The sequence below is a fragment of the Vulpes lagopus genome, chromosome 3, assembly GCF_018345385.1.
Source record: "Vulpes lagopus strain Blue_001 chromosome 3, ASM1834538v1, whole genome shotgun sequence".
Lineage (NCBI taxonomy): Eukaryota > Metazoa > Chordata > Mammalia > Carnivora > Canidae > Vulpes > Vulpes lagopus.
In genome coordinates this window covers 1915994-1939257 of record NC_054826.1, presented here as the reverse complement: position 1 = coordinate 1939257, position 23264 = coordinate 1915994, and the positions used below count along the sequence as shown (strand labels likewise).

The window sequence follows — 23264 nt, the reverse complement described above, 5'->3', positions numbered from 1 at the left end:
TTTCTGGGACTTGTTTTGTGACTTCAAAGGGCGTATCATTGGCATCGCTCTACTTCCCCATTACATTACGGTTATTTTATCTGCCCCGAGGAGCCTCACCGAAGGTTGCAACACCGACCCTGCGCTCGTGCTCACTGAATCCAGGCAAGACGGTCACCCTGCCTAGGAGCTGTGCGAGTCTCTGCTTAGTTAGACTGTGTTTCGATTTCTAACAATTATGCCTTCTTTTTTCTTTTCTTTTCTTTTTTTTTTTAATTTCAACTAAAGGTTCCTTCACACGTTACAATAGTAATCCTGTTGGTGGAAGACTCTTAACACCTAGATGAATTGTCGTTGGCAGCTCCTAGCCAATGCTAATTTAATGTCCCTGTGAAGTGACAGTTTTCAGAAAGACGTGTCTTCCTTAAGCAAATAAAAGTTTTCTTCACAAGAAACAAAATCCTGTTCACATATGTGCACTAAGGCTCCTTCACTTGCAGAATCAAATTCTGTCTTTAGTCCCCAGCAGAGGTGTCCGTCTTCTCAAAGAATCAGATTATAAGCCAGCTTCCGGAAAATTCTCCGCAAGTGTCAAAAAAGATACACAATGAGAGGCCTTCAGTCTCTCAGAGCTCAGTGACTCCACTGAGTTATCAGCTGCAAGAGAAATATTTCCTAACCTTGAACATTTGTTGCCGTTGACCCAGTAAACTACACCGTGCAGACGAACACAAGGTCTCTGATACGTGGCATCGGTGAGGCTGCAATTTCCACTTCCAACCAGAAGGTCTTCAAGAGCAAGGTTCTGTGTCCCTGGTGCCTGGCAATCGGGGTTGTGATGCTGAAGGACTATGAAAATGAGTAGGGGCTCGATTCCTGCTAGTTGCTGAGCAAAGAGGTTCAATAAATGTCCCTTCCTAGGCCTTGAAAACTCAAGGAGCAAGTGGCTACTTGCCGATAGATATTGCCAATAGGTATTGCCAAAACTATCAGAAGCATTTTAATCCTGTATGTGCAAGTACTGAGAAGGTTGTTCTTGGGGGGCGGTGGGGGGAAGACCAATAATTTTGTAAGAAAGAGTCGTTTTAATTTATGCTGCTGTAGCCGTGTTTGTGATCGAAAAGTTTGGAAGTTCATCAAGAGGGGAATAATTAAACAAATTATACCAGGAATTCTCTAAAAGCATGACACAGGGGATGCCTGAGTGGCTCATTGGTTGGACGTCTGCCTTCGGCTCAGGGCGTGACCCCGGGGGTCCTGGGATCGAGTCCCAGCTCGGGCTCCCCTGAGGGAGCCTGCTTCTCCCTCTGCCTCAGCCCCTCCCCCTACTTGTGCGCGCTCTCTCTCTCTCAAATAAATAAAATATTTTTTAAAAAGAAACTTGATAAACAAGTAAAAATATCAATAAGCTTCTCATGACAGATATAATCCACTCTGACTTTCCTATTTCCATGATTTGATGCAAGTGTGTTTATTGTGCTAGAGACAGGATCGTGATTACAATTTATTTAATCTGAATTCTATTCCCACCATCCTAAATTTGCCCCAGGCTGCATCTTAATAGTTTAGAGAGGCTTATGAACCATCGAAGAATAGTAACTAGAGCTTTCTTTTGTTCTGTTATGAATTCAAGGTTTTAAGAATAAATTATATATAAGCTTTTTTTTTCCCCTTAGTACACCATTTATAACTAAAGAGTATATATAATCCTTTTGGGAAATACATTGCTGTCCAGGCTTATATTCTTCGAATACACTATTGTTATCATACTATCTATTATATTATTATGCAACATTACTATGTACTGTAGCTTGAAGTGGTGTCTTAATACACATCCTTGTCCTTAACGCGTATCTTATTAGATGCGAGGAGGGCATGGGGGAAACTCGGAGATGGAGTGACTTTCAAAAATAGATAAGGCTGACATGATAGACTCAAATCTATGGGCAAGATGTGTCCCATAAATGGCCAGATTAAATATTTTTTACACATTTCAAAATATTTTTAAAAATCACATTAACATTAGCTCCAGGTATACAACACTCACTGATATAAAAATTCAGACTTAAATACAACACATTTTAAAGTATTTTTAGGGACACCCTGAGTGGCTCAGCGGTTGAGTGTCTGCCTTGGGCCCAGAGCGTGACCCCGGGGTCCTGGGATCGAGTCCCACATCAGGCTCCCTGTAGGGAGCCTGCTTCTCCCGTCTGCCTGTGTCTCTGCCTCTCTCTGTGTCTCTCATGAATAAATAAATACAATCTTTAAATAAATAAATAAACAAATAAATAAAACAAAAGTATTTTTAGATATTGCATTAACTGTCATGTAAAATTCATAAATCTCTCACAAAAAAATCCAAAATGAGGGCTTCTTTTGAGAAAAAATTCTGGCAACTCTGAGCCCACATTCACTTATAGCAACCATCCAGAGAAGCTGAGGGGCAGCCAACCAACCTTGGAGAACAATTTGCCGCAGTCCCCAGTGGGCCCCACACGGCTCCAGAGCCCCCTGAGTTCGCAATCTCTGGGTTCCCCACTCCTGAGTTTGCAATCTCTGAGCTAGAGGACAAGGCAGTGTTAGGGAGCAAGGAAAGGTGAGGGGCAGACAGCAGCTGTGATGGGAGGGGGCGAGGGCAAGAGTCAACGGTTCCATATACCACACACACACATCGTGCAAGCTCACAATTTTACAACTTAATATGACACCAGAATGTCACTGCTTAATACCAAAGACTGGTTGGAGCCTCCCTGGCATCTGTAGGCAGGAAGAAGAAACCAAAGAGGAGAGGTAGGCACTCCTCATCACAGCGTAACCAAGGGGACAGCTAGTGTCGGGGGGATGAAATGAAAAGAAACCAGCCCATGAATGGCATTGAGCATAATTTAAGCTTTGCTTTGTAATCTGGTTATCTTTACGAGCCCCAGATATTTTACTGTGCATCGTGGTGCAGGTGCTTCGCTTTCAAGCATTCTTGGAAAATGTTGGCCAAGATTCCTTAGCTTCACTTCCATTCTTCCGCCTTTATCACTTCAGTATATTGTTTTATTTATTTTTTTTATGGGGGTAAAATTGACATGCGGCATCACGTTGGCTCCCGGCGTACCACGCAAGGACTGAGTACTGGAAGAGACTGTGAATTGGTCGCCGCCACAAGTCCAGCGAACATCTCTCACCATAGTTGCACTTTGTTTTTTCTTGTGATGGTAAGTAAACTTATACCTTAAACAGGGAAAGAAAAGGTGCGCTTGCCCCATGCTCGATGGACTCAGGCCATGATACTTCGTCTACTTTCATGGCTTTTCAGGTCTCCTCCCTCTACACACAACCACTGCTGATAATCCGTTCACCCTCTTTCTCACCCACTCCCTTATTTACAGACGATTGTATGACACTAAGAACTTCTGGAGAGCAGTGCCTCGTGGGCTTCATAACCTGAATTTTCCCTGATTTCTGCTCATGGTTTCTTTGGCTTCTTCCTGGGTTCGAGTTTCATGAGTTTCCTCAAGCCTGACCCCACCCCCGTCCCGGAGGACAGGGACGTTGTAGTGCTAATGCACTGTTTGGTTTTCACAAAACATACTTACAATATTTTGTTGGTTAAAAGAAAAGAATGGGGGCACCTGGGGGGCTCAGTCGGTTGAGCGTCTGCCTTGGGCTCGGGTCATGCTCCCAGGGTCCAGGATCGAGCCCCACATCAGGCTCTCCACTCAACGTGGAACCTGTTTCTCCCTCTTCTGCTCCCCCTGCTTCTGCTCTCTCTCCCTCTCTCTCTCTCAGTCTCTCTCTCAAATAAAATAAAATCTTAAAAAAAAATAAAGTGGGTTTTCATTTTTAAAATAGGAAAAAAAATGTATTTCTTTAAAACAAAAAAGTGACCTTTTACTGCTGGAAATGTGCATAAGTGTGGCCACCAAAGTGCCTCAGTCCTTAACCGTTTATGATTTTGGCTCCAGATATGTACTTATAGAGGATGCTTGCCCCAGTTTATGAGGGACCCAAGATAAATATATTTTTCTCAATAGCTAGAAAACTTCTAATAAAAACAACTTCAGAAGGTCCCATCTCATTTCCATTATTAGCTCTACTCTGCCTTTATGGAAAAAAGTGTGAATTGGTTCTTCCAGAAATTACCATCAACGTAGCCATAATCCTTACACTCTCTGATGGCAGGAGGGCAGAGAGTGATGGTAACAGCGTCACTCGTCCTCTACTGCGCTGTTGTCTATCAACCCTTTCGTGTCATCACCGAAGCTTCATGATTATGGCCCATTCCTTCCCTGGGTTCCTTCTCCACCTACTTACACGCACCTACACACCTGCGAACACACGTGTGGAGACCCGCTGCCCCACCTTGTCACCTGTTGGCCCACATATGAACTTAATCTAAAATTCAAGCCTGAATCTGTAATGTCTCAGTCCAATTCTCCTTTTATTTTTCCATCTCTAACAAATGTGGCATATCAACCTCGCCCCTATCTGAACTCATTATCTATAAATAATGGGCCCTCCCAGAGCACATTAGTGCTTCCGGAGGAATGTTGCCCTTTTAGAGGTTTGATCCACTAGACAAACAGGGCATGGAGCTCCAGCCACATTTCCAACATGAAAAATAGCCCTTTGTTTTAAAATTATGATTTTTTTTCCTAGGGAAAACGGAATATAGCTTATGATGACCAAGGCACAATTCCTCGAGGCAATAATTGAGTAACATTTTTTCTTCTTCTGAAAGTCAGACTTTTGAAAAAGTCTAGCCATCTTGAACACAGATATGAATACAGAAATAGGTCCGGCATTACTGTGGAAAAATCCAGATTATTAAGTCAGAATGTATTGCAGGCTCTGCGTTCACGGCGCCAGATGCTGGCGGACAATGCACCGAGCATGTTTATGCCCAGGACTCGGGGCTTCACCCTTCAGACAGGAGGAAAAAATTACTTTTAAATAAAATGGCAATGCAATCAAGAACAAGTAAGGCTTTAAGGCAGATTTAAAATAAGATGCTAGTCACACATCCGCGGAAAGTCAGCAACACCAAGACGTGTGGATGCTGCCAAGCACCCATTTGAGATGGAGATTTCCATAGAAGATGGAAGCTGCGCTCCCCGAGGCCCCGGGACTAGAAGCCGCATTTATCCCCACAGGAAGCTCCTGGGGTAGATGCTGTCTTCACCCCCCTCTTACAGATGAGCTCAGGGGTGAGCAACCGGCCAGGATAATCAGCAGTTCCAATCAGAACTGCCCCTGGAGCCCAGCAAGAGAACCCCCGAGTCTCTTATTCACCCCAATTCCATCTGCCTTCAGGAGCAAGAGAAGTAAATCTTTCCTTTTCCCCTGGTGGTGCAGCTTTTTGGAAGGACTTTAAGTGGTAAATAAAATAGGGTCTGCATGAGGCCCCTTTCTTAAAAACCCTTCCGGTCTTACGTCCATAACTCTGTACTTCGTGTTCAGGGGAGCTTCCCTCCTCGGCCGTATGATCAATGAGCTGGGTATTTAGGGACAGGTCTTACCACTAGGCGAAGAGGACAGTCCTCTCTTCGATGGGACTTAAGGATGTCCACCTCCAGAAACAGCTCTCCCAGCCACTGATTACCCTGAGTGACCGCATTCCCAGAGCGCATGTGGGAACGGCCACATGGTGACAGTTTGATACAAATGTCTCTTCAGCCTGGTTCCTGCCATCACGATGATCCCGTAGCCAAGGGTGGCGTGGGGGTGACAGCGCGCTGTGGCAGCAGTGGCAGGTCACAGGAGGTGTTTCAACATCACCTCCTCACCCCCGGGTAAGGGAGGAATTCCCACCCAAGAGTTGTGCAGGTGGCCAAACACACGGTGCACAACACGGGCCAGACGACAGCAGTGGTTTGTGAGTCGCACATACTCACAGCCCAGGGGAGGGGTGCACTGCTCGCAGGGTGCAGGGGGAGGCCCTTGGGAGCAGCGCGAACACGAGGGGCAGCGGGAGGTTGGTTTTGTAGTCACAAGGGGGGAGGCGGCTCTCCCCTCCCGAGACGATGTGAGGAGCTCGTGTGGGTAAGTCCGTGGACTGGCCGGAGCGGAGAAGAGCAGGCCCAGCGTGGGTCTCCATGATGAGGGCACCAACTGGCTGCGGCACCTTGCCCGGGGAGCACCGATGGGGTTTGGCCCTTCCAGACTCTCCCGGTTTCCCCCAGATGTGGAGGCAACACATAATACTGGACCTTAATCTTAAGGCTTATGCGACAGGTGGACAAGTGTGGGGAGAGATGGAAGAGAGATGAGCTTAAGTGGGGAGGTTAGGGCCCTGAAACTGCAAAAGCAGGTGATTTGAAGAGTGGGCTGGAGGTGGCTCCCAGCAAACTCGAGGGAAGACCTCCCAACGGTGGAGTCTCTACAGAGAAGTAGCGAACGGGTTGTTTCTTCTTAATCACTATTTCTGGCCCAGGTAGCCGGAAGTTAATGATAAAGCCAGTGAAAGGAGCTCTTTGCTGTGTTACTTAAAAGAGGATGGATGGTGTGTGATCGGACTCGTCTTTCACTTCTCAACTGATAGCACTGGCAGCTTAGGTACCAGAGAAATGATGTTCAAAATAGCTCAAACCTAGACGGTGTCTGTTGAGCACAGACACGGTTTCTTGTTGACAGTTTGGTCATCGATATACACGCAGTGTGATGTCTGCCTGGGAGACTGGCAAGATGGTGTTAGGTGGTTCTGGAAACCAACAGGAAACACAGGAGTGAATCACATAGTTGTTTCCTCTTCAGTGTTCTTCCATCCAGAGCAAAGGCGGGTTAGAGTCCCCACCTAGGTGCTAGGTCTTTATCCCATCCTAATAAATACTTACCGATCTTTCTGGAGCCAGGACACCTCTCATCCCCAGGCAGCGGCGGCCCACACCATCTGCCTAGAATTCAAGAGTCTACTGTCTTGCAGTGTCTCCTATTTATGGCAAGGTGGAATGGTTTTCTATTTTGATAGCGAAACAAAGTTTTCTTTTTGAATAAACATGTGTCCGTAGAATTAGATAAATCAGTAAGTGAATTTGAAGAGAACATTAAGTCAACGAGTCCCAGTGTTGTATGAATGCAGCAAAATTAGGAAGTTTATATGTGAGCAAATGAAAGAAAACTTTGGATTGGAGACATTTTTAATATGTGTACATATGTGTAGGCTTACATATATAGTTATGACATAATATATATCCTGATCAGGCTTAAGTCTTCCGAAGTCTGACAAAGAAGAGCCTTTTTTAAGAACTAAAAAATATCTACAATCTCTATTTTTTGTGTGTGTGGGGGATAAGCTGTCAATTCACAATGATAGTCCCAAGATCAATCTCCTATTTCACAAAAGAATGTTTTTCCCTAACTGACAACATAGTAGTAGGTGATCAAACATAAATACTCTACAGTCATGTGTAGAAATCTAATAGTGTGTGAAGGCAGTGAGCTTTATTCCTCATGGTAACAAGAAACATCTGGCTCATGAGCCTGGGGTCCTGTCTAGAGATTAGGCGAAGAACTCTTCCCCAGAACTTTTTAGAATACCCTTGTCTCAAAATTTCAGTACATGGTTCTTCTATTGGGTGAACCATCATCAAATGATCAGAAACATCGGATCATCCACCTCCCCGCCACCCACATCGCATCTCGGCACGTCGTCAGGTAGTCAGATGTATTGTGGTGGAAAGATTACTCTGGAAGAACTGGGCCTAGCAATAGGCCTGCCCCGTTAATATGGGGAATGCCTGGACTCTTGCTAAAGGTAGAGCCAAGTCTGGCAACAAAACCTGGTACCCAGAGAATCTGGCAAATTTCAATCAGTCTAGACAAGTAGTGAGTGTTAGGATGTAGAAGATGGAATAATGGTAACAGGATCATCTGCAGAGGTGTGAGGGGCAGGGGAGTCTAGATAACCAGCAAAATTCGGAAATTCTACAGCCAGCCTCTGTAGAAGCCTATGTTTTTAGGAAGCCTGTGTTGGCTGCTGGCTGAGACCCCACCACTGGCAGTGAGCTCAACACCAGGACTCCCAGTCTAGAAGAGGAGGAGCATAGGTTTATGAGGGCATAGGTTCTGGGATATGCTGCTCATCCTCTACCCTAAGGAGGTTCAAGGTGGGGACTGGGCCTCAGGACGAAAGGCCACAGAGCCTTTATTAGCATCAACGTTGATTGAGCTAAGGCTTCAGAAGCCCCCTGCACTCTATACTGGAGGCAAAGATGAATCCTAGTGTGGTAGTGAGGCAATATTTCATCCTTGAAATATTTCATGTTTAAGTCTTGCAGTTTTTCAGATATAAACAGCAAAGCACAAAGCCTAGAGATATTTTTTTTAAGTACCAGACTGGAAGAAATTAGATATATGCTTATGCCATATATTTTCAGAAATGAACACTCTACAATCGCACAGAATAATAATTATTTGAAGTCCCCTAAGACCTTGTTATTCGATGCGTGGAGCAGGGCCCAGCAGCATGGACATCTCCTGGAAGCTTCTCAGAAATGCAGTGCCTTAGCCCCAGTGCAGACAGACCCACAAAATCAGAACGTGCAATTTAACAAGAGCTCTAGGTGATTGAGATGCGTATTAGTTTCAGGAAATACTCTGAGATGTATGCTAGCTAGCCCACTTCTCTTTTCAGTGTGTTCATTCATGAAAATTTAGAAAATTGCCTTTCTTAGGCAGAAAACTCTCCATCATAGCGACTATGAGGAGTTATCTTTAAACATACATGTTAATTGGCGAAGGTAAATATGCTAAGAAACTTCCTCCTATCTCTATCCTCCACCTCTACCATTTCAAAATGGCAAAAATTCCCTTGTACTCAGCAAACCTATTATCAGAAATGCAAGTGGGATGAAGACTGGTGCACACAACAGGAGGGCACACGTTCCCACACGTTCGGGAAAAGCCCTGGAAGGTCTGAGGACAAGTTGAAAGCTTAAGTATCTACGGTAAATGCTTACATGCTTGGGTGTTTTGCTACATAAATCAGAAAGATCTTCGAATTTTGACCTTGTCTGCTGGTTGAGTGCTCAGGTGGGTTATCAGCTTCTTCCTCATTCGACTTGCTAGTTGCCAGTTGCCGTGCTCCTTTCTGGGCTCTATCCGTTTTCAGGCATCTGTCCCGTCTACAGCTCTGACCTCAGGACCTTGGCCTTCCCAAATCCTCAGAGATCACATGAGACTCGCTTGTAGCTCTTCCATAAACTCTTCCTCTTTTATTCTCAAGGAACAATGCAGAGCCATGGTCTGAGATATAAAAAAGGGGCCACAATTTAAAATACTTTTAGACTTAACGAAACTGAATCATCAGCAACATTTTGGTCTCTTCTTGCTTTTGAAAGTTGTGGCGGCTTGTAGCTGGTATGAAATCTCTCATAAGTATGAATTTGCTCTTGCTTCAGAGAACAGGGAGATAGAAAAAAATTGGAAGAATTTGATTCGAGCATCAGGAGGACCTCTTATGAGTGAATCTGAACTATGGAATATAGACGGTTGGGAGGCCAACAAAATGACGGGCTTCGGAAAAGGCAACCAAGATTTCATCAAAGTTATAGACCACGGATAGATCCAGATATCTCCTTGGAGACTGGGATTATAAGACAGTATCAACCAAGCTAAGTACCATGATTGGCCACAATTTCTCCTTAAACCCAGATGCCAGGTTATATGAAGAAACTACCGATGTGAGCGTTTTTGTTAATTAGAATAATCTATGTACTTTATAATTTTCATACAGATTGTTTCCATGGTATCAAAAATTCGATCACTGAACAAGCTTGAGTGTGATAACAGCACTTTTTTTTTAAAGTGCAACACAGGTGAAGCATCTTTTTTGTATGACTTGTGTAAATGAAGAATAGTAAGGATTTTTTCTCTAGTCACTGATGCATAATGAAGATATAGGTAGGTGTGCAGGTACAGCATGCTAGTACGTGCTTTAATTGATGGAGATTATGAACACATTTTTTCCCATTAGGAAAAAAAACACCATGGTTCATAAAAAGAAAATCTATAAAAGAATCGTGTGTGTTTTCCCTGGAAGTTTACCAAATCACCGTGTGTAACATACAGAGAGACGATAACATTTATGTTACGTTACTGTAGGGGCTTTGCCAGAATAAACTTACTCTCTAGTTATTTAATAACTTTAATGGATTGATTATAGACTTGGTATGTAAACTCCTAGTTCCTTGTTTTAAAAAAGATAAAGTTATTTAATGATTATTAGTTAGTCGTTAGAGAGACTTAGAGAATTAGGTAAGAAAATACCACCTCTTCTAATCAGCCTAGAGCAGCCCATTGAACTTCCCAGGGGACCTTCAAAAAAGGCTGAATCTCAGACACTGAAACGGATCTCAAATTTCTCAGGACTCATGAAGAACCCAACAAGAAATGTTACTTTGACCAAAGAACATTAAGCAAAATAAAGGCCTTGCTCATTGCTTTGGTTTTGGCCAAGTTTAAATTGAGCAACAGTATTTTCAGCAGGATCTCTGGGAGGACTTCTGTTCAATGCCTGCCCGGTCCCCTGTGGAGACTATTGGAGATCCCCTGGGATCCAGTCAGAGATGGAAGCTTCGTGATGCAATTTCTCCAACATCTCCATTAAGTAATAATACTCGGCTTCAGTCTGTGAGTCACACATGTTTGTCATTTGTAATATCTGAATTAGGACAAGCCCTCACATCCCTTCTTTTCCAAATATGATTTACATTTTAAATTCATTAATAAGATAATGGATTATGTTGCTACCAAATACAGGACTGGCTATATTAATTGAGTTAAAAATGGGCAAGCATGACACAGTTTCAGTGGTTCTAGGATGATCTTCACTAACAATAACTGCCCCGCGCCCCCAAAGCCACCCCACTCTTCCCCCATAACTATTTCCCCTCTGCCTGACCAGTTATCTGAAATTGAACAATTGGGAATCATTTTTACTTTTTTTTTTTTTTTATCTCATTTTAAAAGTCAAAGAAGTCTGGGAGAGGACACAGAGGTCATATTACACAAATCATTTACATCTCAACAAATATTTTTAAAATACTAAGTGAGGCAACATTCAAAGCACTAGAGATAAGGAAACAAGGAATGTGCCTGCCCTCCGGTCACTCAGCCTAGTGGGTTAGAAGCCCATGCCTCTGGCTGCGGGGAGCTGTGTGCCAGCTGCAGGGGCCCTCAGGAGCTGTGACGCAATGTCTCCTTGTCGCTGAGGGGCTTCAGAACCAGGGACAGGACCGCTGGACAAGGAGTAGACCCCTACAGGCCCTGGGGGTAGGGGTGGAGAAGGCTAGAAATACACAGGGCGGGGACTGTGAAGGGAAGGAAGTGCAGGCCCCTCAAGGACAGAGCAGCGGTGACAGGTGAATTTGAGCACATCCAGTCAGCCTGTAGGTTAGGGAGCATTTGGGGAAAGAGGAAGAGACAAGGCTGCACAGTGATATTATGAGTCCCGTTTTACAGATAAAGGAGGGTGAAGAACCGAGAGGTCAAGGAACTTGCCCAACAAGGTCCCTGCACTCGTAAAGTCTCAAAGATAAGCTTCCAGCCAGGGGACCTGCCAGCAGCTTCTGGGTGCCATTTGGGAGACAGAGAGGGTCAAGAAGCATAAACTCACCGGAGGTCTTCAGAGAGATTTCAGGCCATCGGAGCCACGTGCTTAGCCCTCCTAAGGTGGGTGGTGCCAAGCGGGTCCACCCCCCCTCCCCCCCCACACCCGTGCTTTACATGAGGGCCAGCCTGCTAGGGCTCCTGAGGCTGAAGAGTGGATATCTTAGAGAAAATTAAGGGCTTCCTCCGTTCTGCTCACTCAGGTAGCATCTACTTCCAAAAAGTCACCACGCAGAGAGATGCAGGAGCAGAACTGATGGCCTCCCTACCCATTGCTTTGGAGGGACCTCACCCCAGGTCTTAGGAAACAAAATCCACGGCCTTTAGGGCCAAAGCTCTCCATCCTCAAAGGGAAAGAAAGAGCCTCATCTCCATCTCTCACCTCCAGTCGTCGGCCAACACCCAGCTGTCAGCTATCATGGGTCCCCTCTTGCTGAGACTCCATCACCCCCATAATGCATTCTGCTTCCCTGCAGACTTAGCTGGCTTTCCTCCCCAACCCCAGCCTCTGCCACCATATGCCGTGGAACCACAGCGTCAAAGCCAGCAAACTCCTTTGTACCCTCAACACTCTTCTCGGAGCACCCCTTCCTTCCACGTCCTGCCTCACTGAAGCCACTGGGCACAGGACACGTCATACACACAGGATGAATAAATACCATACCAGGCTCAATCCATAAAATAGGTTTTTGCTTTAAAAAGAGAGATTTATCATAAAAATTAGGGCGAGGGGAAGAATGAAATTGCCCCAATCTTCACTGTCACTGGTTCCAGAAGGAAACGCACATCCCAGTACTATATCCATTTGAGGAGCACTTAACTACCAGGCCCTCTGCTAAACCTTTGTTTCTCACCACCAGTCCCTGAGGCAGAAACATTGTCTAGTTCTCCGATGAGCATTCTGAAGCTCCAAAAAGTTACATCTGTCCCCAGGTCCCGGAGCCACCCGAGTATAGAGGCGGGACCCCAATGACTTCACCTGCAGTACACAAAGGTAATTGGTTCTCCCTCCTTGATTCACATCTGCGCCACCTCTGTAATTTGAATATTTTCAGGAAAACCATCTTGAATTCTGATGCCCACCCCCACCCCCCAAACGGTTTCCATACACCATGTAGGTCATTTATTATTTTCTTACAAAGGAGGCTGTCTTCTCTAGGATAACGAGGGTCTCAATTCCACCGTTATTGCCTTTGTATTTCCAAGAAAGCATTAAGAAATACATTTTCCTGTGTAATTTAAGTGGACGATCAGGCCAGAGTTTATGGGCCTAGTCTTTTTAAGGAACTGAGGCCTCCGCTGCGGCTCACAGAGAACATATCCTGAGCTGGTTACTCCTAGGTCATCCTGAAAATATTCACAGTAACCCTAGTGTTATTATTCCCTTTTTTCTAAAAATTCCCTTTCCTCCTCGTCGCCCACCGGATTTTAACCCGGTGCCTTTGCAATCTTGTGGAAGTCACACTATCAGAGTGCATCCCCCAGAACAGGGCCTCACACAACTCTTCCTATCCCCGTACCTTCCATAAGAACTCCGGACTCACAGTCACGGCTAGGGGCCCAGGAGGTTTTTATGCCAACATCCAAGAAGACTTTATGCCCCCAGGTTGTCTGGCATCTAGGAACCCCTGCCCCGCCTACTGGAGCAGAGCTTCTTGTGGTGAGACATGCACGACCCTCTTTTTAACTAGCATCCACATCAGAAAGTGTTCCAGGTGATCTTGCATCCTGGGTGTATCCTCCTCACGTCCCTCTTACAGCTGGATTGAGGAGTGGGGTGGTGGTGGTGGTGGAGACACACGGGTCAAGGGCAGGTGAGTTCCGAGTAAACTCTCCGGCTTCCTGAACAAATGAATAATAAGGGTTATGCAAAGTCAGAAAGAAGAGCATGCCTGCCCTGTACTCAGGAACCACACATCTAAAGGAAGGTGGAGGGGGTCAGATGGGGGAAGGGGAGTAAGAGACACAGGCTTGCAGCCTGGGAACAAGAAGTCACAGGAGCACAAGGCACAGCAGAGGGGACACAGTCAATGGCCCCGTAATGTCCCTGTTGGGTGACCGCCGGTGGCTCCACTCTTAGTGAGCACAGTGCAGGCACCAGCTTGTCTAAGCCCTGTGTCCTGCACCTGCACCCAGTGCGGAAGGGGCGTCAGCCACGTGGCAACAGCAGCCACGGCCACACTGAGGCTGTGTATCCTTTATAGTCCTGGCCCAGGGACAGCATTTGCATGTAGGGACAGAAGTGAGGAGGGACAGAGAGAGGGAAGGAGCGGGGAGGGCAGGGAGAGAGTTAGGACTTCAGAATTTCATTGGCTGACAAACAGCCACCACAGCCACCACCACCACCTAGGAAATGAGGGGAAAGACAAGATGCAGAGGACAGGGATGAGGAAGAGAGGAAACAAAAGGCAAGAAGTTCTAATGAGGCTCTGATGAGCAGCTGGAATGGAAGCAGCTCCCTTTAGACGTATTCTGATTAGCTCAGCTCCAAGTTGTGTCCCCATGGGTTCTGTTGCTTGTTACCCGTGTGTTTTATTTTGAAAAGGTAGGATTTGCTCTGAATGTCCAGGCAATTTCAGCTCCTGCAAGAGGAGGCAGCTCAATAGGTAGCAAGTGGAATATAGCCTCCATTATACTTGGCCTGGAAAAAAGAAAAGAAGAAGAAGAAGAAGAAAAAGAGGAGGAGGAGGAGGAGGAGGAGGAAGAAGAAGAAGAAGAAGAAGAAGAAGAAGAAGAAGAAGAAGAAGAAGAAGAAGAAGAAGAAGAAGAAGAAGAAGAAGAAGAAGAAGAAGAAGAAGAAGAAGAAGAAGAAGAAGAAGAAGAAGAAGAAGAAGAAGAAGAAGAAGAAGAAGAAGAAGAAGAAGAAGAAGAAGAAGAAGAAAAAGCCCACTCTGGGTAATTTGCATATGAGTCAGACTTGGGTGCACTGTGGTGGGTGATGGGGGGGCAGGCCTATTCTCAAATTGGGGAGCTGGGACAGAACAGTGGACACTGGGCACTGAGTTCAAGGGCTTCACCTGTCAGAACAAACTCCCCAAACCTGTGCAAAGACAGTGAGAATCGCACAGGCCTCCCCCTTCTCTTCAGGGCGAAGGTTGGCCAGGGAGGTCCTCAGCAGGGTCTTGGCCTTGGCCTTCCCTTAACGACCCCACTTTTTCAAAGGAGCTAGAAGGTTTTGTGTTGTTGGTTTTTTTTTTTTTTTCATTTTTCTTCTCCATCCTTTTTATTAACAAAAATGTGTTACAAGAGAATTATCTTCCTCAAGGTTAAAAAAAAAAAAGTCACCTTTTTCTACTAAGTAACACCCTAATGAGCTGGCTTTCTGGTCGCTTGGCCCTCTTAAGGGGAATCCAAGCCACAGTGAGGATTAATTTATTCTATTCCAAGGCAAGTGTTTGGTGCCTCTCGTAACATATTTTCTATTTCAATACATTCGTAGCTTAAAAAGCCACAATAGTGAGGTTGCCAGTATTAAGCCTTTCTCACTACTGAATTAGAACTCAGTCTTCAATATATATTGTTTCAATTTGCCAGAATGTTTATGTAAGTTTTAAGAGACAGATTTCTTTCTAAGTTTTAATTTACGTTTCTGCAGGCACAGCTTCAGGGAAGCCCGTAGCTCCACCAGGTTTTGCTTTCATTATCTGAGACTCGGCCTCAGAATTAGGAAATGTATGGTGAGAAAAGCCCCCAAGTTATTATTATCTCTTAAGGTGAGTTATTATTATCTCTTAAGGTGAGAAAGCCCCCAAACAGCATTTTTATTGTGGCCCCTTTACGCCTACTCTCTTAAATCCTGGGCTATCTAAGCAAAAACATATGTGAAGAAGGCAAACATGAACACTCCCTGAGTGATTCTAAGTCGGTGCACATTCCTTCGTCACTTTGTCATCTGACAATTTAACATGTGGGCCTGAGGGAGCTAAAACAAAAGAAATGGATACGTTGTATGAGGCCAATTAATTTACAAATGAATGATACTAAAAGTGAACTTTCTAGAATCAGGGAAACTCAGGAGAAACATAAAACCACACTCAAAGGGAAAAAAAATAAGGAACACATGTTATATTTGGATCTTAAAAAATATGAAGGTCAAGTGTACATGAGATAGAGATACACGATATTGTTACTTGATTTTTCTGAAATGTGTGTACAATTACACTAAGAGGATTCTTTTTACAGGTAACAGTCCTTTTCCAAAAATGATATTCACTCTTTTTTACTCAAGTCTGTATGTGGCTAGAAGAATTACAGGTTCAAAACGAAAATTGCTCTTAATAAAATGAAGACTGAGAAAGACTCAGAGGAATGTACTAAAACAGTGGTTTCTGGGGTTTGAGATTTCATACATTAATAAAATCTCTATCGTTAAAAAGGCATGAAATGAGGGCATCTGGGTGGCTCAGTTGGGTAAGCATCTGCCAACGGCTCAGGTCATGATCCCGGGGTCCTGGGATTCAGCCCTGGGTAGGGTTCCCTGCTCCAGAGGGAGCCTGATTCTCCCTCTGCAGCCTCCCCTGTTTGCACTCTCTCTGTCGAATAAATAGCTTAAATCCTTTAAAAAAAAAAAAAAAAAAAGCCATGAAACACATGGGCTCAGGATAAGGTATAGTTTTTTATTTTAAACCAAAGACGTTTATCTTCATGAAAAGCTCCCTACATTGTCCTTTTCACTTTTCCAGTAGCAGAAAGGGTAATTAATAATAACATTAATAATAATAATAATAAATTAAAATTTCAACTTAATTACAAAAAATAGCAGTCCCTGAACTAAATGTTTAAAATATTAACTCCTTGGCAGACCAAAAGCAGTGTCAGCTATAAATGAGGTAAATCTTGCCTCCTTTTATGAGAATGCACATAAAAGCTCATCTGATTAATCTCACAACTCTTAGTGTTATTTGGCATATTCTTAGCATTACCTTCTAAGCGTGCAGTTTTCTGTATTGAGGGAATTAGTTAAAAACAACGATCAAAAGAATGAAGATTAATCTCATCAATTTTGAGGCAAGAAGCTGATCACCAAAACAGTAAGTTTTATCAACAGTAGGTTGTTCCCCATAAATGAAACTTGACTGAAATGGGCTGTGTTCTCGCTGTAAAGGAACAACCTCAGATGGGTGTCCCAAAGCCACCCCTTCATAGAGGACATTAAGTGATATGTTGTGTGCATGTTCCAATGAAGACAGCATGTGTCAATGTCCCGTGATGATTCACATAATGAGAATTAAGGATTCTGGACGCCTTGTGAAAACAGACTGTACGTAGCTGCTGGCACTTACCAGTTTGCCCAACTCAGGCAGCTGAAGAACGTCTAGATCTTGTCAGCACCAGAACTGACCACCAATTCCCTACCATACACAAGGCCTTGGGTCTTGACCCCACCGAAAGACTCTCCACGATTGGTGAATCGTGTTCCCGGATTGTGGCCAGGGGTGCCCTCCGCCTCAATGGACAGGGTAAAGATGGTCTTCTGCTAGCTTGAGGCCAGGCAGGGCCGCCCTGGTATGTGGTGCACCCTAGCTCTTGGGATTTGGGTCCATTTCCATCATGCAGAGGCAGGACCTTCAAGGTAGAAGGACCAAGCTGGCAACCTCGGACAAATTCATCTTCATTCCTGCTTCCTCCTTACAGGACACACATTAGGACCCCACCAAGCATTAGACCCTGGAGCCCTCTGTTCCTCATAGATGTTGTGCCCATGTGAGTTGGTGAGCCAGGTGGGTGGTGCGTCCCGACAGTGCTGACTTGCCTGTTAAGTACAGCCTGTGTATTGTACACTCTTCAGTTTAGATCGTCCACGAGGAGGGTACAATCTGGGTTACTCCAAAATTAACGTGGATTGCCCAGTTGTTCCCTTCCTGACTGAGTCAATTACTCCCACACATATGACCTTTTCTGCTGAATATACGATTTCAGACTACATCTCAAATTTCCTTAAGTATGGTAAAATTGAATGTCATGAATCACGGTGAGGTTAAAAGTCTGATTTAAGTATTTTGGTGACCACATTTATGTCTTTAATTACTTGAACACAATTCGAATAGAGTTAGAAAAGAGAAAGAAAATGCATACTTGGCTCAGATTTTAATTCTCCTCTATGTTACCCAACACATCTAAGTGTAAATCAACTGAGAAAAAAAGTCTCTTTTGTTTCACGTATCCCTAACCAGTGATTTAAAGTAATAAGTGCTAATCCAGGAGGCTGATTTGATTTTTTTTTTTTAGATTGTATTTTTTAAGTAATCTCTATACCCAAGGTGGGACTTGAACTCACGACCCTGAGATCAAGAGTCGCATGCTCCACTGACTGAGCCAGCCAGGCGCCCTGCATTTGATTGTAGTAACCACCAAAAAACCTGCCCCAATTTTTCATTAAAATAAGAGGAAAGAAGTCTGTGAATATGTAACATACTGCTTCCACCAATCACATTTATCTGTAAGAAATGCACAGCATTTACTATTAGCAGCCATATAAATGTGCTCCACACTTCACTGCAGCTGCTCTCTCCCCACCAGCACCACCAACCGAACCCCAAGCTATTTTACCAATGGCAGGACACATGGTGAACAATCTGGACATTCCTCTGCCATTTTCTGTACCCAAAACAGCTGCTTGGTGGTTAAGGTAATAACATATTTCAGGTATGCTGGGCTTTCAAGCATGAAGGTTCAAACTCATTTCACTATAGAAACAAGAACCAAAAGTACCAGAAGGCGATGATAGACGTGAATTGAACCCAACAGGTATAATATTTGCCCAGTATTCAGTTTCACCATTTCTTCTTCCAGCGTTACCCCCTGGCAACATCTCAGGTGTGGTTTATGCTGCAGACCTCTCAGAGGTTGACTGGAGACAAGTTCTTCCACCCGTAGGAACAGGACCAGGCTCATGTGCATCTCCTGTATCACTAAGGTCTCTTTGGAAATTAATTCCAGGATACTGATCCTTCACCAGTCCTACAGAAGATTTTCCTTAGAGTGTGCAACTATACTTATTACTGATTAAATTACCTCCCAATCCCACTCCCCCACAAAAGTTGTCGTTTACCTGATTCGATCATGAGAAACCTTTTTGTGGCCAGGGTTACGTTCATTTTCAAGAGTTTTTACATTTGAGATTTAGTTTCCAGAATCCAATCGGAAAAGATCCAGAGTATTATCACCAAGAGACCCAAGAGACTAAGCGTCACTGCTTATCCCGGCTCTCCAAGCTCTCCCTCCTCCACAGAATATATGGAAATCTGAGCAAGCTCTGGGGGAGAAACCGAGGAAGAGAGTGCCAAGTGCCATCACATTTGTCGCTGCATATCTATCTATCCTACAAAACTGTCGCCAGGCAGGTACACAGACTATACTAAGTATTTCCCAAGGAAAAGGGGTCTCTCCTTAGAGATCATAGAGGCTTCACCCTCTTGTAGGTAAAGCAGAGAGGCCTGGAGGTTAAGTGACTTCCAAGTCATACAAGTCATTAGTGGCAAAAGCAGGACAGGAATCCGGCCGCCATGAGTCCAGGTCCATACTTGCTCTCACATGCTGTCCTGACGGCCTCCTCATAGCCCTTGGGTACCCCTTTCCAGGCTTTGAACAAAGAGGATAAATAAATGGATAAAATAACATGATCATCACTGGTCTCACAACGTACATACATGGGACGTTTCTCCTAATTCTCTTTCCCAGCTTTCAAGGTCAGCTGCACTTACTGTCTCTTGTTTTATTCAAAATATTTGTTCCAAGTAAATCAATCCCCCCTGTTTTTGGAGGGCGCATATCTGTAGCCATTGTCAGTTTTCAATTTAGCCTCTCCAAGATAATTTATCAACACTGATCCACCAGCTAATTGTTTAAACAGATAACGTTCCCAGAAGTGTGAGCATACTGCTCTAGACACCTAACCAAATACTACCAAGAAAGTGTCTAATAGGGCGCTCTGTTGTCTCCGGAGGAGATCACCCAGGAGGAAGGAGCGGTAAAAGAAAACCAAGAGTCTTCATCACTTCTTTTTTAATTGTTTAACTTTATTACTGTTGCACCATTTATACAATTACATATAATTTCAATGCATCCATTGTACATTTTTTTTGTTTTTTTTTTATTTTTATTTTTTTCCATTTTCCAATGAGTGGTGTGTTGGTGTCTGTGACACAGAATGGAAGAGAAACCGGAACTGCAATGAACGCAGACTTTTTTTTTTTTTTTCATCTCCACTGACCAATAAACAGAACTACAGGTGCACCCAACCACGGACATGCATTAACTCGTCATGAGAAATCTAGGGAGGCTAAGTAGGATGAGAGAATGTTTGTTACTCCCAAAAATACCTGGGGAGGAAGAATGGAGTGTTGGCATCGAGATACATGTGGACAGGCTTAGTGGGCTGTCTGAAAGTTGGCATTCATCCACAACATTAAAAAAATATCAAAATAAGAAAAGCTGTAAATTAACAAGAAAACACAGAAAATACTGCTTTCATAAAGATCTGATTGCCTTGGCAGAGGCCCTGCGGGCAGAATCAAACGCATCACTCCCAACCCCCTCGCAGAAGACAAGATACTCGGATCTTAGCGGCGGAGCGCATGTGACAGCAGTTCAGGTACAAAAGATGTACTGTACTTTCAGACATTGAGCTTTAAAATCCAGGACTGATTGGTAAAGTTGACTGAAGGTATATTAGATATTTCCCCCACAAAAATACTATTTGGATTCTCCCCACCCCCTCCCTCCCTCGATGGGACAACATCCTTCTTTTTTTTTGTTGTTTTGTTTTTTTTGTGTGTGTGTGTGGTGTTTTTTTTTTTTGTTTTTTTGTTTTTGTTTTTTTTTGCTTTCGTGTTTTTCCTCCTTGGGCAATACATATCATTACTTCCGATGTGAAACGAGTTAGTAGAGGAGAGAGAGACAGAGGGGAGAGACACAGGGGGGGACACAGGCGGCGGCCCGGCCGGCCGTCGAGTCAGTCGGCCGGCCGTCGAGTCAGTCGGCCAGCGCGACGGCTTGCTCGGCGTGACCGGCAGGGGGCGCGTCGTCCGCGGGGGCGCCGGGGGCGGCGGCCGAGCTCTGGGCCTGGGCCGCGGCCGAGCTCTGGGCCTGGGCCGCCGTGGCCGCCGGGCTCTCCTTGCTGGACGGGGCCGCCTCGGCGCTGCTGCTGCCGCCGCTGCTGGGTTTTGAGTCTGAAGCCGGGGCCCCGTCGCTTTTCGTCTCCTGCGCGCCGGGAGCTGCGGGAGCCTCAGTCTTTGCGGGTTCCCCGGGCTCCTGGCCCTGCTCCCCCGCCGCGGCCGCGGCCTGGGTCGCCGGCTCGGGCTCCGCGGCCTGGGGGGCGTCGCCGGCCGCCGGCTCGGCCTCGGCCTTCTGGGGGGGCTCGGCCTTGCCGTCGGCCGCCCCCTCCGCCTCCGTGGGCTCGGGCTCTGCCTTCGGGGCGTCTTCCTTGGCCGCCGCCGTGTCTTTGTCGCCTTCCTTGTCTTCGGGCTTGGCGGCCGCGTCAGGCCCGTCCTTGTCGGCCTTCTCCTCCTTGCCCTCCTTCACCTCGGCGCTCTCGGCGGCCGCCTGGGGCTCGCTCTCCTTCGGGGTTCCCTCCTCTTCGGTCCCCGCCCCTTCGGCCTTCTTGTCCTTGTCCTTGGCCTTCTCATCGTTCACGTTGTACCCCTTCTTCTTCTTGCTCAGCTTACCTCCCATCTTGGAGTCTCTGTAACACAGCACAACACGACAGGGCACAAGGAGGGGTTACTCGTGGCTGGGGGGGGGCGGGAAGGTCTTGCCCCTGCCCCACCTGCCCCCACCGCCCCAGCCCCATGCGGGGGGAAGGTCGTGCCTCCTGACCCCCACTGCCCCCACCTGCCCTCACCGCCCCGAGCCCAGGCAGGGGGAAAGTCATGCTCCCTGCCCCCCACGGGGGGAAGGTCGTACCCCTGCCCCCCACCTGCCTCCGCCGCCCTGGGCTCCACGCGGTCGTGCCCCTGCTCCCTACCTGCCCCCACCTGCCCCCGCGGCCCCAAGCCTCAGGAGGAGGGAAGGTCATGCCCCTGCCCTCCACCTGCCCCCGCCACCCCGAGCCCCACACGGGACTCGACCCTGAGCCTGATGCCAAAGCTCAACCACTGGGCCTCCCAGGCGCCCCCAAAGGCTGAAATCCTGAGCCCCAAGGTGATGGCCTTAGGAGGTGATGAGGCCATGAATGGGGCGCCCCCACCCCCACAGAGGACACAGAAGGGACCTCCTTCCCCAGAGGTCCCCAGACCCAGCGAGCGCAGGCATCAGAGCGCCCACGACGGTCCCCCGGTGCCACATGTGCCTGCACCTTCCCCTGGGGCTTCCCAGCCTGCAGAACTGGGAGAAATAAACTCTGATTTACATGCCACTTGGTCTGTGGTAGTTTGTTTTAGCAGCCAGCATGGACCACGACACTGTCTCTGAGTAGGAAAAGTGAAAGAGGCCACGGTTCACCAATAAAGACTCCAGAATGCTCTCGAAGCCTACACTTTAATATGGTTACCAGGAAAAAAATAAAATAAAATAAAATAAAATAAAGTTCTCGTTACCTGTATTTTGCTACAATCAAAAATTCTTAAAAAAAAAAAAAAAAGAGCAAATTATAGAAAGTAAATAGCTCAGTGATCCAGTGTCTCCTTGCAGCAAGTTGAGGAAATAATCAACCGCGATCAGAGAATCCGTGATTAAACACTAAGCTTGTCAATGGTAAACAGAGGTGGAGCAGTGTTTGTTTCTCATGTGCCTCCTGACCAATAGCCTGGGGACTGGGTGTTGAGCACCCGTGCACAAAATGGCAGATGCAGCCATTTCACATGGTGGTGGAGCTGGGAAAAGGCTTCATCGTCTTAACATACTTTCCAGGGAAAGGGCAGAGCCGTAGTGAAGCACAAATCTCAAATTTCTAGAAAATAATCTCACACTACAAACTCCTTTGAAACTCCCTTACTCGTATATATGCCCACATAAGCACAAGTATCTTCAAAGACCAAAGGCAAGTAGTATTGGGCCTATTTCCTGATTAAGCAGGACCAGATAAAGGAAAACTATCGCTCAAGAAATGAAAAGCACAGATAGTGTCTCCAGTTACATTTAGCTTGTTGTGTCAGACTTGTATTCATTGCTTTCTGAGATTTTTTTGGCTTAAAATAAAGACTTCTGTAGTATATAAAAATGTCCTCCGTGATCAATTACCTGATTAGAATTCAAACTAATTCAATGGTCATTAACAGACTTTCTACTCCAGGTAAAGTCCTCAACTCGTTGGAGGCCTTTGATTCTGGCATTAGAAACTACAACTGTATTTGAATCCTTAATTTTTCTCCTCTGATATGAAAACGAATCCCAATAATCCAAAAGTCCAGGAGAGAGCCAGCCTTGTCCCTGGCCCTAGTGGGGGTTAGAATGTACAGGTGACAGGTGACCTGGTTCTGTCTCAGGTGAAGGACTCTGGGCTGAATGATAAAGTTCTCATTGACCAGTCACTTTTTTCTTTTCTTCTCTTTTCTTTCTTTCTTTCTTTTTTTTTTTTTTAATGTCATTCATTTAGAACAGAAAATTTTATTCCTTACAGTTCTTTGAACCATGATTCAGGACAGTTAAATAATCTACATTTATCTTATTTAAAAGCTGGGTGTTGAGTAGGAGAACACTATTCTTCAGTCAAAATTTGTCTCTATCTGCTCATTTCCACCCTATATGTG

The 23264-nt window shown here is 45.6% G+C and overlaps 1 protein-coding gene across 5 annotated transcripts in view; it reads right to left on the bottom strand.

The window, feature by feature from the left end:
- Nucleotides 1-19574: 19574 nt before the first annotated feature.
- Nucleotides 19575-23264, bottom strand: part of BASP1 (brain abundant membrane attached signal protein 1) — a 56247-nt gene continuing 52557 nt past the window's right edge. For all 5 annotated transcript variants that reach the window (XM_041750829.1, XM_041750830.1, XM_041750826.1 and 2 more), the window contains exon 2: nt 19575-21259. In XM_041750829.1, the coding sequence (XP_041606763.1) occupies nt 20551-21249 (699 nt within the window). In that variant the 5' untranslated portion in view covers nt 21250-21259 and the 3' untranslated portion in view covers nt 19575-20550. The remainder of the gene's footprint in view (nt 21260-23264) is intronic.